This window comes from Sus scrofa, chromosome X (assembly GCF_054392235.1).
Source record: "Sus scrofa isolate SSC_HxYL_T2T_F1_AM1 chromosome X, Sscrofa_HxYL_maternal_Yorkshire_Landrace_v2.0, whole genome shotgun sequence".
Lineage (NCBI taxonomy): Eukaryota > Metazoa > Chordata > Mammalia > Artiodactyla > Suidae > Sus > Sus scrofa.
Genome location: NC_139401.1, coordinates 47552902 through 47566099, shown reverse-complemented (window position 1 = coordinate 47566099; position 13198 = coordinate 47552902). Strand labels below are relative to the sequence as shown.

At 43.3% G+C, this 13198-nt stretch overlaps 1 protein-coding gene across 12 annotated transcripts in view; it reads right to left on the bottom strand.

Moving 5' to 3' along the window:
* Window positions 1-11364, bottom strand: part of CCNB3 (cyclin B3) — a 66148-nt gene extending 54784 nt beyond the window's left edge. For 4 of the 12 annotated variants that reach the window (XR_014835403.1, XR_014835405.1, XM_013990898.3 and 1 more), the window contains exons 1-3: window positions 11209-11364; window positions 6671-6787; window positions 3766-3852 (exon numbers count right to left, since the gene is read on the bottom strand). Coding sequence is in view for 8 of the 12 variants with exons in the window: in XM_013990898.3 (XP_013846352.2) it covers window positions 3766-3852; window positions 6671-6766 (183 nt within the window). In the remaining 4 variants the exon portion in view is untranslated. Of the gene's footprint in view, window positions 1-3765; window positions 3853-6670; window positions 7868-7979; window positions 8055-9118 lie in introns of those variants that run through there. The other 8 variants (XR_014835404.1, XR_014835406.1, XM_013990899.3 and 5 more) reach the window with 4 other exon arrangements.
* Between the last annotated feature and the right edge of the window lie 1834 nt (window positions 11365-13198).

The following is a 13198-nucleotide window of genomic DNA, read 5'->3' as shown; positions in this document are numbered from 1 at the left end:
ATATTAAAAAATTATGCCTTTGTAGCATATCATAATAAGCAACTACAATCCAAAAGGGAATCCTTTCTGAGGCCCTTGAGTTGTTGTCTACCCTTCAAAAGAGCTTGGCACAGTTTTCATTTTAACTTCACCTAAAGTTTTACAAACTCCCTAGGTGTCCAGCTGAGATTCAGAATTAGAAAAGATGTGCATTCTTGGCAGGAGGAAGGTAGGGACCCTAATTCCAAGGGTGAAACTTTCTACTCGCCATATACGAAGGTTCAAAGCACTAATATTTTCAGATCTAAGTTCAAGGGGACCTTTATCATTATCTCCCCATAACTCTTTCACCAAGAAATAGGAAACCAGAGATGTAAATTCTGACAAAAATAATTTAGGTCGGGGAGTTCCCGCTCGTGGCGCAGTGGTTAGCGAATCCGACTAGGAACCATGAGGTTGCGGGTTCGGTTCCTGGCCTTGCTCAGTGGGTTAACAATCCGGCGTTGCTGTGAGCTGTGGTGTAGGCCAGCAGCTACAGCTCCAATTCGACCCCTAGCCTGGGACCCTCCATATGCCGCAGGAGCAGCCCAAGAAGTGGCAAAAATAATAACAATAATAATAATAATAATAATTTAGGTAAATGTGGATATAGACCTTATCTCCTGATCCACTGGCTTAGGACCAACTCAAACAAAGCAAAAGCCCCTCCTATGATGGGACAATAAAGGAGAGGGAAGGAAAAAAAAGAACACTCACAGCAGACTAACTACCTAGAACAGATCAACTCTTTTGGCAGGCCAGGCCCTCCCTGTAGTGAACGTTGAGAAGACAGCTATGGGGACCTGGAGACCTAGTAACACGGACAGAACGAAGCACATCATAATAAAGGGAATCCCCAAAATTCAGAGAGAAAGGAATCCTCACCCCTCAAAGAGATGAGCTGAGACATCTGAGGAGATGCCCAACCCTGGAATGGCTTAGGTACATGGTCATGATGGAACTTTCTGGAAAGCACCAAAGGCCATGCAAGGGGACTAGAACCTGAACCCAAAAGGGAAATAGGCTTTTGGAGCTTCTGAAAAGCGAGAGGCCAAAATACTGCTCAGGGATGCCTTGCTTCCCACCCCCTCCCCCGACCCTGGATAAGTATACGCCCTAACAGCGGTTGAATTCAGTTGGAGAACCAGAAGGATCCTAGCGCATATTTCTGATTGATTTATCTGTTTGTGCTCTTGACTTATTTGTTTGTTCTTTATGAATGAGGATATACACGATAAACTTCACGGGGAACAAAGGGACTGAGAGAGAGCAGGAAAGTTTCTCACATGCTGTTAGGCCTTCATCCGCACAATGTCGCTGCACTCCCAACTGGAGGCCAAGGAAAGCTACACTAAGATGGGCTGCCCCTGCTCCTGATTTGTGTCGCTACCTTATCTCAGCCAAGTTTCTAGATCCATGGTTACATAAGACAGGAAATAAATCCAACCTTACAGGTCTGTGTGGGAGGTCTCTCTCTCTCAACCAATCTATAGTAAATCTGATTGCACAGGAAGCTGTGACATAATCATCTATGTTGTAAGCTGCATGAGGAAGAGACCACAAAAGCATCTAAAGAGCAGAGATGCAAAGGCGAAAACTTGGAAAGGATGGAGAAATATTTATTTTTGTGTCTGATATATTGTATGAGTCACTCTGCCATACAGCAAAAATCAACACAACATTGTAAATCAACTATACTTCAATAAAAAAAATTTAAGAAGAAATTAGACGAGACTTATTTCACTTAGCATAATACCCACCAAATCAGAAGACAAATACTGTATGGTAGCACTTATACGTGGAATCTTAAAAAAAAAAACAAAAACAAATGAATGTGTGTATGTGTGTGTGCGTGTGTGTGTAAAACAAAATAGAAACAGACTCACCAATACAGAGGACAAACTACTGGTGACCAGTGGGGAGATGGAGCGGGGGAGAGACAAAAATAAAAGAGGGAAAGAACTGCCTTGCTTTTCCAATCCTGCCCAAAGAGGTAGAATATTATCTAGTAGATATAAGAATTCTGGTAGCCATAAAAGGAAACCCTATCTTAGAGATCAGGACTATTTCACCATGGTTCTCCGTATCCTAGATGAAACAGACTCCAAAACCAACACTGGGCAAGACTTTTTCTACAAAGTGGAGATAATTATAATATCTGCCTCATAGGATTGTATGAGAATTTTGTGGATACAGGGAAAACATGCTTAGAATAGTGCCTGGTGCATGGTAGGCACTCCGTAGGCATCGGCTATTATCATTTTCAAATTCTAAGATTACTTTTGGCCCAATTCTACATTCAATGCGTAGCATTCTAAATACTAAGTTCAATTTTTGGCTGGTACCTTAGTAATACCAGAAGGGAGGTAACTTGGAAGCAAACTCAAGAATTATAGTCAAAACTGAGTTTCTAGATCTCCACAGTTGAAAACCAGACCATGGAACTGTGGTCTTCAATGGTTCCGAACATCAGGGTGCATTTTTTTTTTCCCTTTATTTGCTGCACCCACAGCATGAGGAAATTCCCAGGCCAGGAATAGAATCCGAGCCACAGCTGTGATCTATGTCACAGGCGGGACAATGCCAGATCCTTAACCCACTGTGCTGGGCCAGGGACTGAACCTGTGCTGCTGCAGACAACTCCAGGTCCTTAAAGCACTGTACCACAGTGGGAACTCCCAGAGCGCATTTTTTTTCTTTTTTTTAATTTAATTTTATTCAAGTAGAGTTGATTTACAATGGTGCATTAGTTTCAGGTGTACAGCAAAGTGAATCGGTTGTACATATAAATATATCCATTCTTTTTTGTCCCCTATAGGTTATTACAAACTACTGAGTAGATTTTCCTGTGCTATACAGCAGGTTCTCATTAATCTTCTATTATATACAGTAGTGTGTATGTGTTATTCCCATCTTCCCAACTCTTCCCTCCCGCCAATGGTTTCACGTATAAGATTGGTTTCGAAATCTGTATGTTTATTACCAGAGGGTATTTTTGATTATTGCTGTGCCTGGAATATTGCGGGAACTTAATGCAGGAGTGGAGGGGGAAAGAATGCTGGCTGAGGTCAGTCCTACACAAGAGAAAAAAAAAATGGGGAGTTCCTGTCTTGGCTTAGCGGAAATGAATCTGATTAGCATCCATGTGGACACAGGTTCGATCCCAGGCCTCGCTCAGTGGGTTAAGACTCCAGCATTACCTTGAGATGTGGTGTAGGTCACAGACATGGCTAGGATCTGGCGTGGCTGTGGCTGTGGCATAGGCCAGCGCCTACAGCTCCAATTCGACCCCTAACCTGGGAAGCTCCATATGCCGAGGGTGCGGCTCTAAAAAGAAAAAAAAAAAAAAAGTGTTGTCTGAAACGCCCATAGTGCCTGAATTGATAAACACTGCCCCAGACTACAATGAATCCACCAAAAGTACTTGCCTCAAAGGCCCAGGCGGCCAGCTAAGCCATCTCTGGACTTGATCTAAAATGCAAGATACATAGCTCTCATATTTGTCTGCAATTCCATATCTGATAATCGCTCTGCAGCTTCCAGAGCGCTCTAGCTATTCACCCAGATGGTATGTACCAGCAGAAGAACCCCTGCAGTTTCTGAAACTGGGTCATTGATTCCGAGTAAAAGTGGCTCTCAACATTCCAGAGAGGGTCAGAGTCTGGTAAGCTGGAAAGATCCCTCAGGGAGGGGGCTGTCTAACTTTTATGCAACACCGCGCCCAGAGGCCTGGACTAGCATACTCACGTTGGTGAGATCTTCAAAAGCTGATCTCTTTTTCAGTGGCCCCTGAGGTGAAGATGGAGATCTCTTTGCTTGGGAATTCTCCCCTCTCTAAAAAAAGAAAAGAGGTACATGAGTATATGCAATGGTGAACAGTCTTTTCAAGGTCTTGGGGTCATCTTCGGGGCTCTAAGGGAAACACCGGAACCTCCAAGCAACTGGGAAGGCCTATGATAAACCCCAATAAACCATAAGAAAAGGAAATTTCAGTACTCACTGCTGCTTAGAGAGTCCCTAAAAGGCAGGCAGTCATTGATGACAGGGACAAGGCTGTGAGGAGACAAGATGACCTTCCGTCTAACTCTCAGAATGAGCAAAAGAGCTTAGCGCAGCGAATTTTCTCTCTTACGCCTATGTATGGCTATTCTGGCCAAGATCAACCATCACCACCACCACCACCCCCCTTGCAATTCCCAGTCATTCTTTTAAGATGGATGGCCCCAGATAAATTAGTTCAATAACTTAACAAAATGTCTCTGATGTTAAGGAGTTGATTTAAGACATTTCCAATAAGGACAATAACACACATCCTTAGATACTGATCGAGGATCAGCTAGCTCTCTACTAGCTGGTGACCTTGGACAAGTCACTTAATTTCGGAGCCTCTGTTTGCTCATTGGCAAAATGGGAAAGATAACCTACCTTATTTGAGGATCAAATAAGAGAACGCATGTTTGTTAAAAGTCTTTATACACTTTAAATGGGAAGGAATTGTATTTTTAAAGTATATATATTTCAAGATGGTTTTCAACCTCATAGGGGAAATGCTATGTTTTAAGAGTTTGGGGAGTTCCCATCGTGGCGCAGTGGTTAATGAATCTGACTAGGAACCACAAGGCTGCGGGTTCGATCCCTGGCCTTGCTCAGTGGGTTAAGGATCCGGCGTTACTGTGAGCTGTGGCGTAGATTGCAGATGCGGCTTGGATCCCGCATTGCTGTGGCTCTGGCATAGGCTAGAGGCTACAGCTGCGATTGGACCCCTAGCCTGGGAAACTCCATATGCCACGGGAGCGGCACAAGAAATGGCAAAAAGACCAAAAAAAAAAAAAAAAAAAAAAAAAAAAGAGTTTGGTACTCCATATTAATTCCTAATTTTTAGTGTATATGAGGGGAGCGGGGGGAAGGAGGAAGGGTGAATATTTTGGAGCAAAGGGAGCTTTCTCTCTAGGTAGTACTTACCTGTGCATAGCTTACCTCACTCCCAAATGAGCAAGACTATCTCTATGAGGTCAGAGGTTAAGGTAAATCACACTGTAGGGCTCTTCTATCCCCTAACAGGTTTTATTTGGTGACAGTCTCCTAAGTATCAGATTTCCTTTATGAAATGAGAGCCCCGCCCTACCTATGTCACAGGGTTGTTATAATGTGAGACAGAACACTGAGGTCAGACCATTTACCTGCCCTGTTCTCTAGTTACATCATAAACAATGAGTGATTAGAAATTTAGAGAACTGGAGTTCCCATGGTGGTGCAGTGGTTAACGAATCTGACTAGGAACCATGAGGTTGCGGGTTCGATCCCTGGCCTTGCTCAGTGGGTGAAGGATCCAGCGTTGCCATGAGCTGTGGTGTAAGCTGAAAATACAGCTCGGATCCCACATGGCTGTGGCTCTGGTGTAGGCTGGTGGCTACAGCTCCGACTGGACCCCTAGCCTGGGAACCTCCATATGCCACGGGAAGTGGCCCTAGAAATGGCAAAAAGACAAAAAAAAAAAAAAAAAGAAAAAAAAGACAAAAAAAAAAGAAAGAAATTTAGAGAACTGGATTCATATTACAATAGACCAATCCAAGCACAATAGAATAATCCTGAAAGAGCTGAGAATTACTTCTGGGTTTTTTTTCATTGATTAAGCTAAGAAATAAGTGAACTCTTAGTCTTTTATCTGGTTCATAATAAATAATCCTGGAGGAAATAATTAGCAAAAAATAAATTATTATTTTCTCACAAATTAGCTAAGCAATGAACTGTCTGTCTGCTAGCCAATTCCTACTTAATATTACTGGGAGAAATAACCAGCCCCAAATAAAATTAATGGGCGAAACTGAACTCAATAAAATTTATATTTGCAAAATAAGCCCTGAGAGAGTCGGATGTGGGAAAATAACCGCCACAAAAGAAAACGTAATAGTGGCAGAACTCTAATCAGAACATGTATGTGGACAAGAATCTGATCAATGTATCAAATCTTTGTCAAATTTACATAAGAAAAACCCATTTGGCCCCCTGCAAGAAGATCATTTTAGCAAGACAAAAACGAAAATGATTAGAAAATGTTTATCTGTCCTGAGAGAAAACCAATCAAGGAAATTAAACCGGTCTAATGATGTTTGCTCCAGGAAGCACTCCCCTAACAATTCATCAGTGTTCGTAAAATTCTGACTAAAATATGAATAATGACAAACATAGAATATCGCAGGGTCGGAATGACAATGTTGAACTATCCACAAAGTCAAGACAGCAGAATCAAAATAGACCTATTCTTCAAATTTAATAGCTGTAAAAAGCCTTATAATACATCTGTGGACCTAATCTTCGTACTTGCCCCAGTATGTACCAGGCAGCCCCCGGGCAAAGTGCTTTGAGCATCACAGAGAAAGTAAGCGTATACACGTGATCATTAATGAGAACTGAGTATTGTTTGCTTTTGAGGGTTGTGAAGGATGCCATGCATGTGCAGGAAAGAAGAGTTCACACTTTCTTCCCAAGTTCTAATCTGCTGGTCTTCTCCAACTACAAGGTCTGCCACCCTTTCCCACTTTCTCTGATTAAACCAAGCATATTCCAAAAGATGTAGGTATGAGCGTAGGGACTGAGCCAACACAGGAAGAGGCTACCTGAGACACTGTTGGGAGAGACAGCTTGCTCTAACCTTTTCAGATGGGCCATGATCCCTGGGCACAATTATGCTGGTCTTAGATTTCTTCGTCTCACGTTTGGAGCGTCGGGGTGGTAGTGGCAGTGGCATTTCTCACAGATTCAGCAGCATCTATCCAAGACAGGGTTGCAATCAGAAAAGGACTCTTTAAAAAACACCATTCACCAGAAAAATCGCAGAATTCTCTGGAGATCCTTGAGAAAACCCTGTCTCTCTATAGCATTTCTAGGAGAAAACAGACTTTGATGGAAGTAGATCTGGGTTCAAATATTGGTGCTCTTACACTTAACCATGGGCAAGTGGCTTTAACTCACGGGACTTCAGTTATCTCATCTGTAAAATGGAGATAAGCATACCTACCTCTGCAGAGCACTGTTCAAATTAAATGAGATACTCTATGTACAAAAAAAAAAAAACAGCACAGTACCTGCCATCATCTGTTGGCACCAGGACTATGGCCTAGCCCCTAGTTTAGGCGTAGGAACACTGGGAATGAATTAAGAGATTTGCACTGAAAATAATCAAAAACATTTAATAGATGCAAACTATAGCCTTTGGAATGGATAAGCAATGGGAATGGATAAAGATAATGGATAAGGATAATGGGATAAGGATAATGGGAATGGATAAGGGAATGGAATGGATAAGCCATGGGAATTTGGAATGGATAAGCAATGGGATCCTGCTGGGAACTATGGTCACTTGTGACGGAGCATGATAATGTGGGGAAAAAAGAATGTATACATGTATGTGTGACTGGGTCACCTTGCTGTGCAGTAGAAAATTGACAGAACACTGTAAACCAGCTATAATGGAAAAAATAAAAATCATTATATAAAAAAAAGAAAAGAAGAAACTAAAAATCATTATATAAAAAAAGAAAAGATCATATAGTATGGAGGCTCACTGGTAGGGTTAATGTTCTTTAAAAGGTATGAGGTTCCTGGAGTTCCTGTCATGGCTCAGTGGTTAACAAATCCGACTAGGAACCACGAGGTTGCGGTTGCGGGTTCGGTCCCTGCCCTTGCTTACTGGATTAATGATCCGGCGTTGCCGTGAGCTGTGGTGTAGGTTGCAGACGCGGCTCAGATCCTGCGTTGCTGTGGCTCTGGTGTAGGCTGGCGGCTACAGCTCCAATTCACCCCCTAGCCTGGGAACCTCCACATGCCGCGGGAGCGGCCCAAGAAATGGCTAAAAGATAAAAAAAAAAAAATGTTTTAATTAAAAAATAAAAGGTATGAGGTCCTGGCCATAGCAATGATAATGATGCCACAGAGAAGGCAAAAGAATGGACCACACATACACAGGTATGCACAATAGGCCAGAGGGTATCTGAAGGCTGCATTCAATTAAGAAACTGTAATCCAGTTCCAGACACCTGGTAAGAAAAACAAAACCAAAAGATAACTGCAGAAGAAACTAACTTGTTGAAAATCACTAGACATAAAAAGTTAATAGTCATTACAGACCTTCACCCCCTCGCATTCCTACATTCCTTAATGTTCTTTTAGTTTGTCAGTTCTCAATAGCTGATACACTTATGTGTCTTACAAACAAATACATTACTAAGAGGAATCAGTCTTTGGATATACAAGAGACCTTTCCCACTCAGATACTACTGCCCTTCCAACCCACCCACATTCAGTCTCCAAGTTCAACTGCATTTGACAAAGAACAGTCCTCTGTAAGAGAGACCCTTAAGGCATTGCAACAAATTTACCACTATGTACCAGATACTTCAGGCAAGGAAGCTACAAACAGAAATAAATTATGTATCTTATCCTGGCAGTAGTCACTGCACAGTTGTAACAGTTACATAAAAATGTGACAAATGATTTAATAATGGTAGATAAAAAGTACTTTAGAAACATAAGGGAAAATCAGTAATCTTGTTTGGGGGGGGTAGAGGAAGGGTTCGTAGAGAGGGGCTAGATTTGATCTGGACTTAAACCACCAAGACGTTTCCAAGTAGACAGGGAAGCTTTCCAGGCACCCAGGCAGAGGCTTGAACACGGAGAGCACAGCAGGTCTGGGAACATCCAAGTTGTCTGGGAGTGTGGAATATAAAAAATGTGCTTGGGGAGGAGTTAGAAAGAGGCAGCAAGCTAGGCTGGGGCCACGTTGTTAAGAGTGCAGAGAAGACTGCATTTTGAGGGGAGAAGGGGAGGTTTAAGAAAGGAGAAAGGCTGACTTGGGTTTTGCTTTGGATGGAGAATATTAAGCATTCCCTTGGCGAGGAAAAGTCAGTACAAATATGCGCCTTTCACATCTATTACATCAGTTAAGCCTCCCTATAGGAGTTGCCTTCGTGGTGTAGTGGTGACCGAATCTGACTAGGAACCGTGAGGTTTCGGGTTCGGTCCCTGCCCTTGCTCAGTGGGTTAAGGATCCGGCATTGCCGTGAGCTGTGGTGTAGGCTGGTGGCTACAGCTCTGATTCTACCCCTAGCCTGGGAACCCCCATATGCCCCAGGAGCGGCCCTAGAAAAGGCAAAAAGATTTAAAAAAAAAAAATCCCAACAAAACCATGAGGGTAAGCAGGGCAAGTCAATTCTGTCTGTCTTATGGTCCCAAGGGAGCTAAGTGACTTACTACACAGGACAGACTATTAAGCAGCATAGATCACCCAGCTCTTTCCAGGGCTCTTTTCTAAAATATTGTGAAGTCTCTCTGATGGTACACAAAAAGATTCCAAAACAGTCCACAGGCCAAAGCAAAAGGCCATAGTGTGATAGCAATGAAGAGTGAGAAGGCTCATAGGCTGTTTTTAAAGAAGCAATCGGGCTTCCAAGTCAGCCAGTTTAGCATTTCTGAGCCTCAGTTTCCTCATTTGCAAAAGAGCTATAGCAACTCTTACTTGCAGAGGTACCATGTGGTGCAAATGTAAATTTGCATGTGCAAAGCTTTAACGGATGATTGGTCCAAATCCAAACCTATTTTCCATCTCATCCCTCAAAACTCAGCCAAGCAGCAATAAAGATAAACTGGGTGAACCCACCCTTAACGGCACTGTATGAAAACCACTTCCTCCACTCTTATTAGTCACACCTCATACATTTTTTATGGATGACCAAAGTGTTCTGAAATCTTTATCTTTTCAAGCGGAAAGAAAATAAACGGGAGTCAACACGTCAGAAAACTTTCAGCTGATGATGTCACAGGTTGACTAAAACCTCAGAGGAAAGGTTTTCCAGATGATGTTCATATATCACCTTCATTTTCCTGAACAAAAAATCATTTCTTTGAGGGCTGCACACACTGAGCTAAGTAACTAATTTCCTTGCCACTAGGAGGGGAGAAGGGATTGACAGCACCAAAGATATGCTTTCATAAAAGGGCATCTGCAGAACACTCTCAACTTCTACCACCTACAGAACCCTTAGCCTTATTTGGACAAGAAAATGACAATCCTTTCCACTTTCCAGACTTTCTATCTCCCCTACATACACATGATAAATGTTGGAGATGCCACTGGGCATCCAGGGGCTGGTGCTGAAACTCACACAGAGGCAAGTTGGCTTATTCAGCAGCCCAGTGGCTCAGACTCCAAAACCGTAGACAAAGGCAATCTCAGGAAATAATAGCAACTTCTTTTTATAAAGGCAGGTTACAGACAGCAAGACCCTGAGCAGAGAAAGCAGCATGGGGTCAATGAAAGCAGCGCTGGGTGGGGAAGGATGCCAAGGGTCTAGTTCTGATCCTGCCCCTAGTTGGCTGCCTGATGCTGGACAGGTCCCTTTTCCCTCTCCAGACCTCCTTCCCCCACCTGATAAAATGAGATAGTGGGGCCAGAGTCTCCTTGACATTTAAACCACGCTCAATGGGCCAGCAATATCGGCATCACCTGGGAGCTTGTTAGCACTTGAAGATCTCAGGCCCCAAGCTACATCTTATCAAATCAGAAGGTGCAAGTTAACAATATCCTCAGGTGATCTGTATGCTCTTTAAAGTTTAAGAAGCATTGTTCTAGGGTCGCGTCAAACTGGCATCCTAGGATTCCAAGAAGAGGGTAGCAGAGAGCAGTGGGAATGACACAGGGATGGGATTGGAGATGGTGATATGAGAGAGCCAGGAGAGATAACAAGAGAGAAAAGACACGTTTCCATCGGCCTTCATATCCTTCAACCTGTAAAGACATCCCTCAAGTAGCATTCTCTGGCGTAAACCTGTCTTCTGGGTGAAACTGATCCTGCAGAGTTTCACTTGTGAAAAGACGTTATGTAAATTACTCTGATTCAGGAATGCGTACCGGTAGCTCCATTTAAAAGCCAGGACCCGGGCGGGGGAAGGGGGTGTTTTTGGGGGGGGGGGGGGAGTTTCGACGTTGCTATCTCACCCCTTAATACACACTCCCTGCCCAACCTCGTACTGCTGACTGACAGAAAACCAAGCTTGGTTTCCTGGCAGGGATGCCATGCATCTAGGCAAAAGAAGACAGTGAGTTACAAGGGACTGAAGGGAAGACTCAAGGACCCACCCCGGTGCGACAGAGCCGGACATCGGAGCGAGCGGTTCAAGTTCAAAGGCGCCTACCTCATATCGAGAGATTAAAGGCAGAACAGGAGAGCCCACGGATGCACTCCTAGCCCCGGGAGAGACCCAGGAAAAGAACGGAGCTCCGGATCGCAGCAACTCGTGTGCGTCTCAACTTACCCTGTGCTCTCTCGGATCAGCCCAGTAGCGAATTTTGAAAATTACAGCCTCAGAAGGAAGAGCAGTGGTGATTGGCCAGCAGGGGCCAATCAACGTGCAGTTGAGACTTGCGCTCGCCCAGCAGGGAGGGGCGGGGCTGGGTATTTTTAAACTGAACTCTGGGCTAATAGACTTCACAACTGGGTGTGGTTTCGAGTACTATTGGTTGGACCCGGCTGAGCTGACAAGCGGGAGTACTGAGTCTCTTTAAAGACGAGTTTTCATTTAAATAATCGTGCTAGAGGGCGGCGAGAGTGGCTGCTTTACGTAGGAAAGTTCAGAGCAATTAAAACATTAATATTGATAAGCTTTTGTAGAGTTACACGTTAACTCCTGATGGCTTCACAAATGGCCTTGTGAGGGAAGCCGAGCAGAAATTATTGCCCCTATTTTATGAATAAGCACCCGAAGCGCAGAAAGCTAATAGCAGCTAACATTAATTGAGTGCTAGCTCTGTGCTAATTGCTATAAATGTTTTATGGTTTTAAACTTTGTCCCAAAGGGTAGGTACTTTTATTACTGTTATTTTACAGATAGCAAAAGTGTAGCTTGCTAACTGCTCAGTGTCAATGTGCTTTGTGGCAAAGGAGGTACTACTACCGATATTCTCATTCATTTCATTCCTACATGAATCCATTCATTCAACAAAGTACCTGCTTTGTTCCAGGAGCTAGAAAATATATATATATGAGTAAGTGACAGAAGGCTTGAAGAGTTTATAGGTCTGCCCTTGTCTTCTGAGGAGGCAAAGAAAAAATGGAAATGCCAGGGATAAAATCTAGGAATTCCTGCATATATAGCAGACACTCTACCATTAAAAATTACATCCTTCGGAGTTCCCGCCGTGGCGCAGTGGTTAACGAATCCGACTAGGAACCATGAGGTTGCGGGTTCGGTCCCTGCCCTCACTCAGTGGGTTAAGGATCCGGCGTTGCCGTGAGCTGTGGTGTAGGTTGCAGACGCTGCTGTGGCTGCTGTGGCTGAGCCAGCGTTGCTGTGGCTCTGGCGTAGGCCAGTGGCTACAGCTCCAATTAGACCCCTAGCTTGGGAACCTCCATATGCCGTGGGAGCGGCCCAAGAAATAGCAAAAAAAAAAAAAAAAAAAAAAAAAATTACATCCTTACTTTTATTATTAGTCCATTCTCCTTTTAATATCTCATAGCTTCTACATTAAAGGTAAAATAGGTCACATGATCCCAGGCTCTCTTCTCTTTTTAATCTCCCTAGGTTATCACATCTGGATCCATCACTTTAAATATCATCTAAAAGCTGGCCCTGAATTCCAGATTCATAAATACAATTGACTATTCCACATCTCCGCTTGGATGTCTAATAAATGCCTCGCATTCAAGATATTCACAACCCTCACCAAACCTGATCCTTCCTCGATTATCGCAATTGGTATCACATCAAGACTAGGTATCATTCTTTTATTTTATTTATTTATTTATTTATTTATTTATTTTGCTTTTTAGGACTGCACCCTCGGCATATGGAGATTCCCAGGCTAGAGGTCAAATCGGAGCTACAGCTGCTAGCCTACGCCACAGCACAGCAACACCAGATCTGAGTCTCGTCTGTGACCTACACCACAACTCACAGCAATGGCAGATCCTTAACCCACTGAGCAAGGCCAGGGATAGAACCCACAACCTCATGGTTCCTAGTCAGATTCGTTTCTGCTGCACTACGACGGGAACTCCCTGGGTATTATTCTTTTTTTTTTTTTTTTAATTGTTATTTCCCCAACACAATTTCTTTTCTACTGTACAGCATGGTGACCCAGTTACACATGCATGTATACATTCTTTTTTTTCACATTATCATGCTC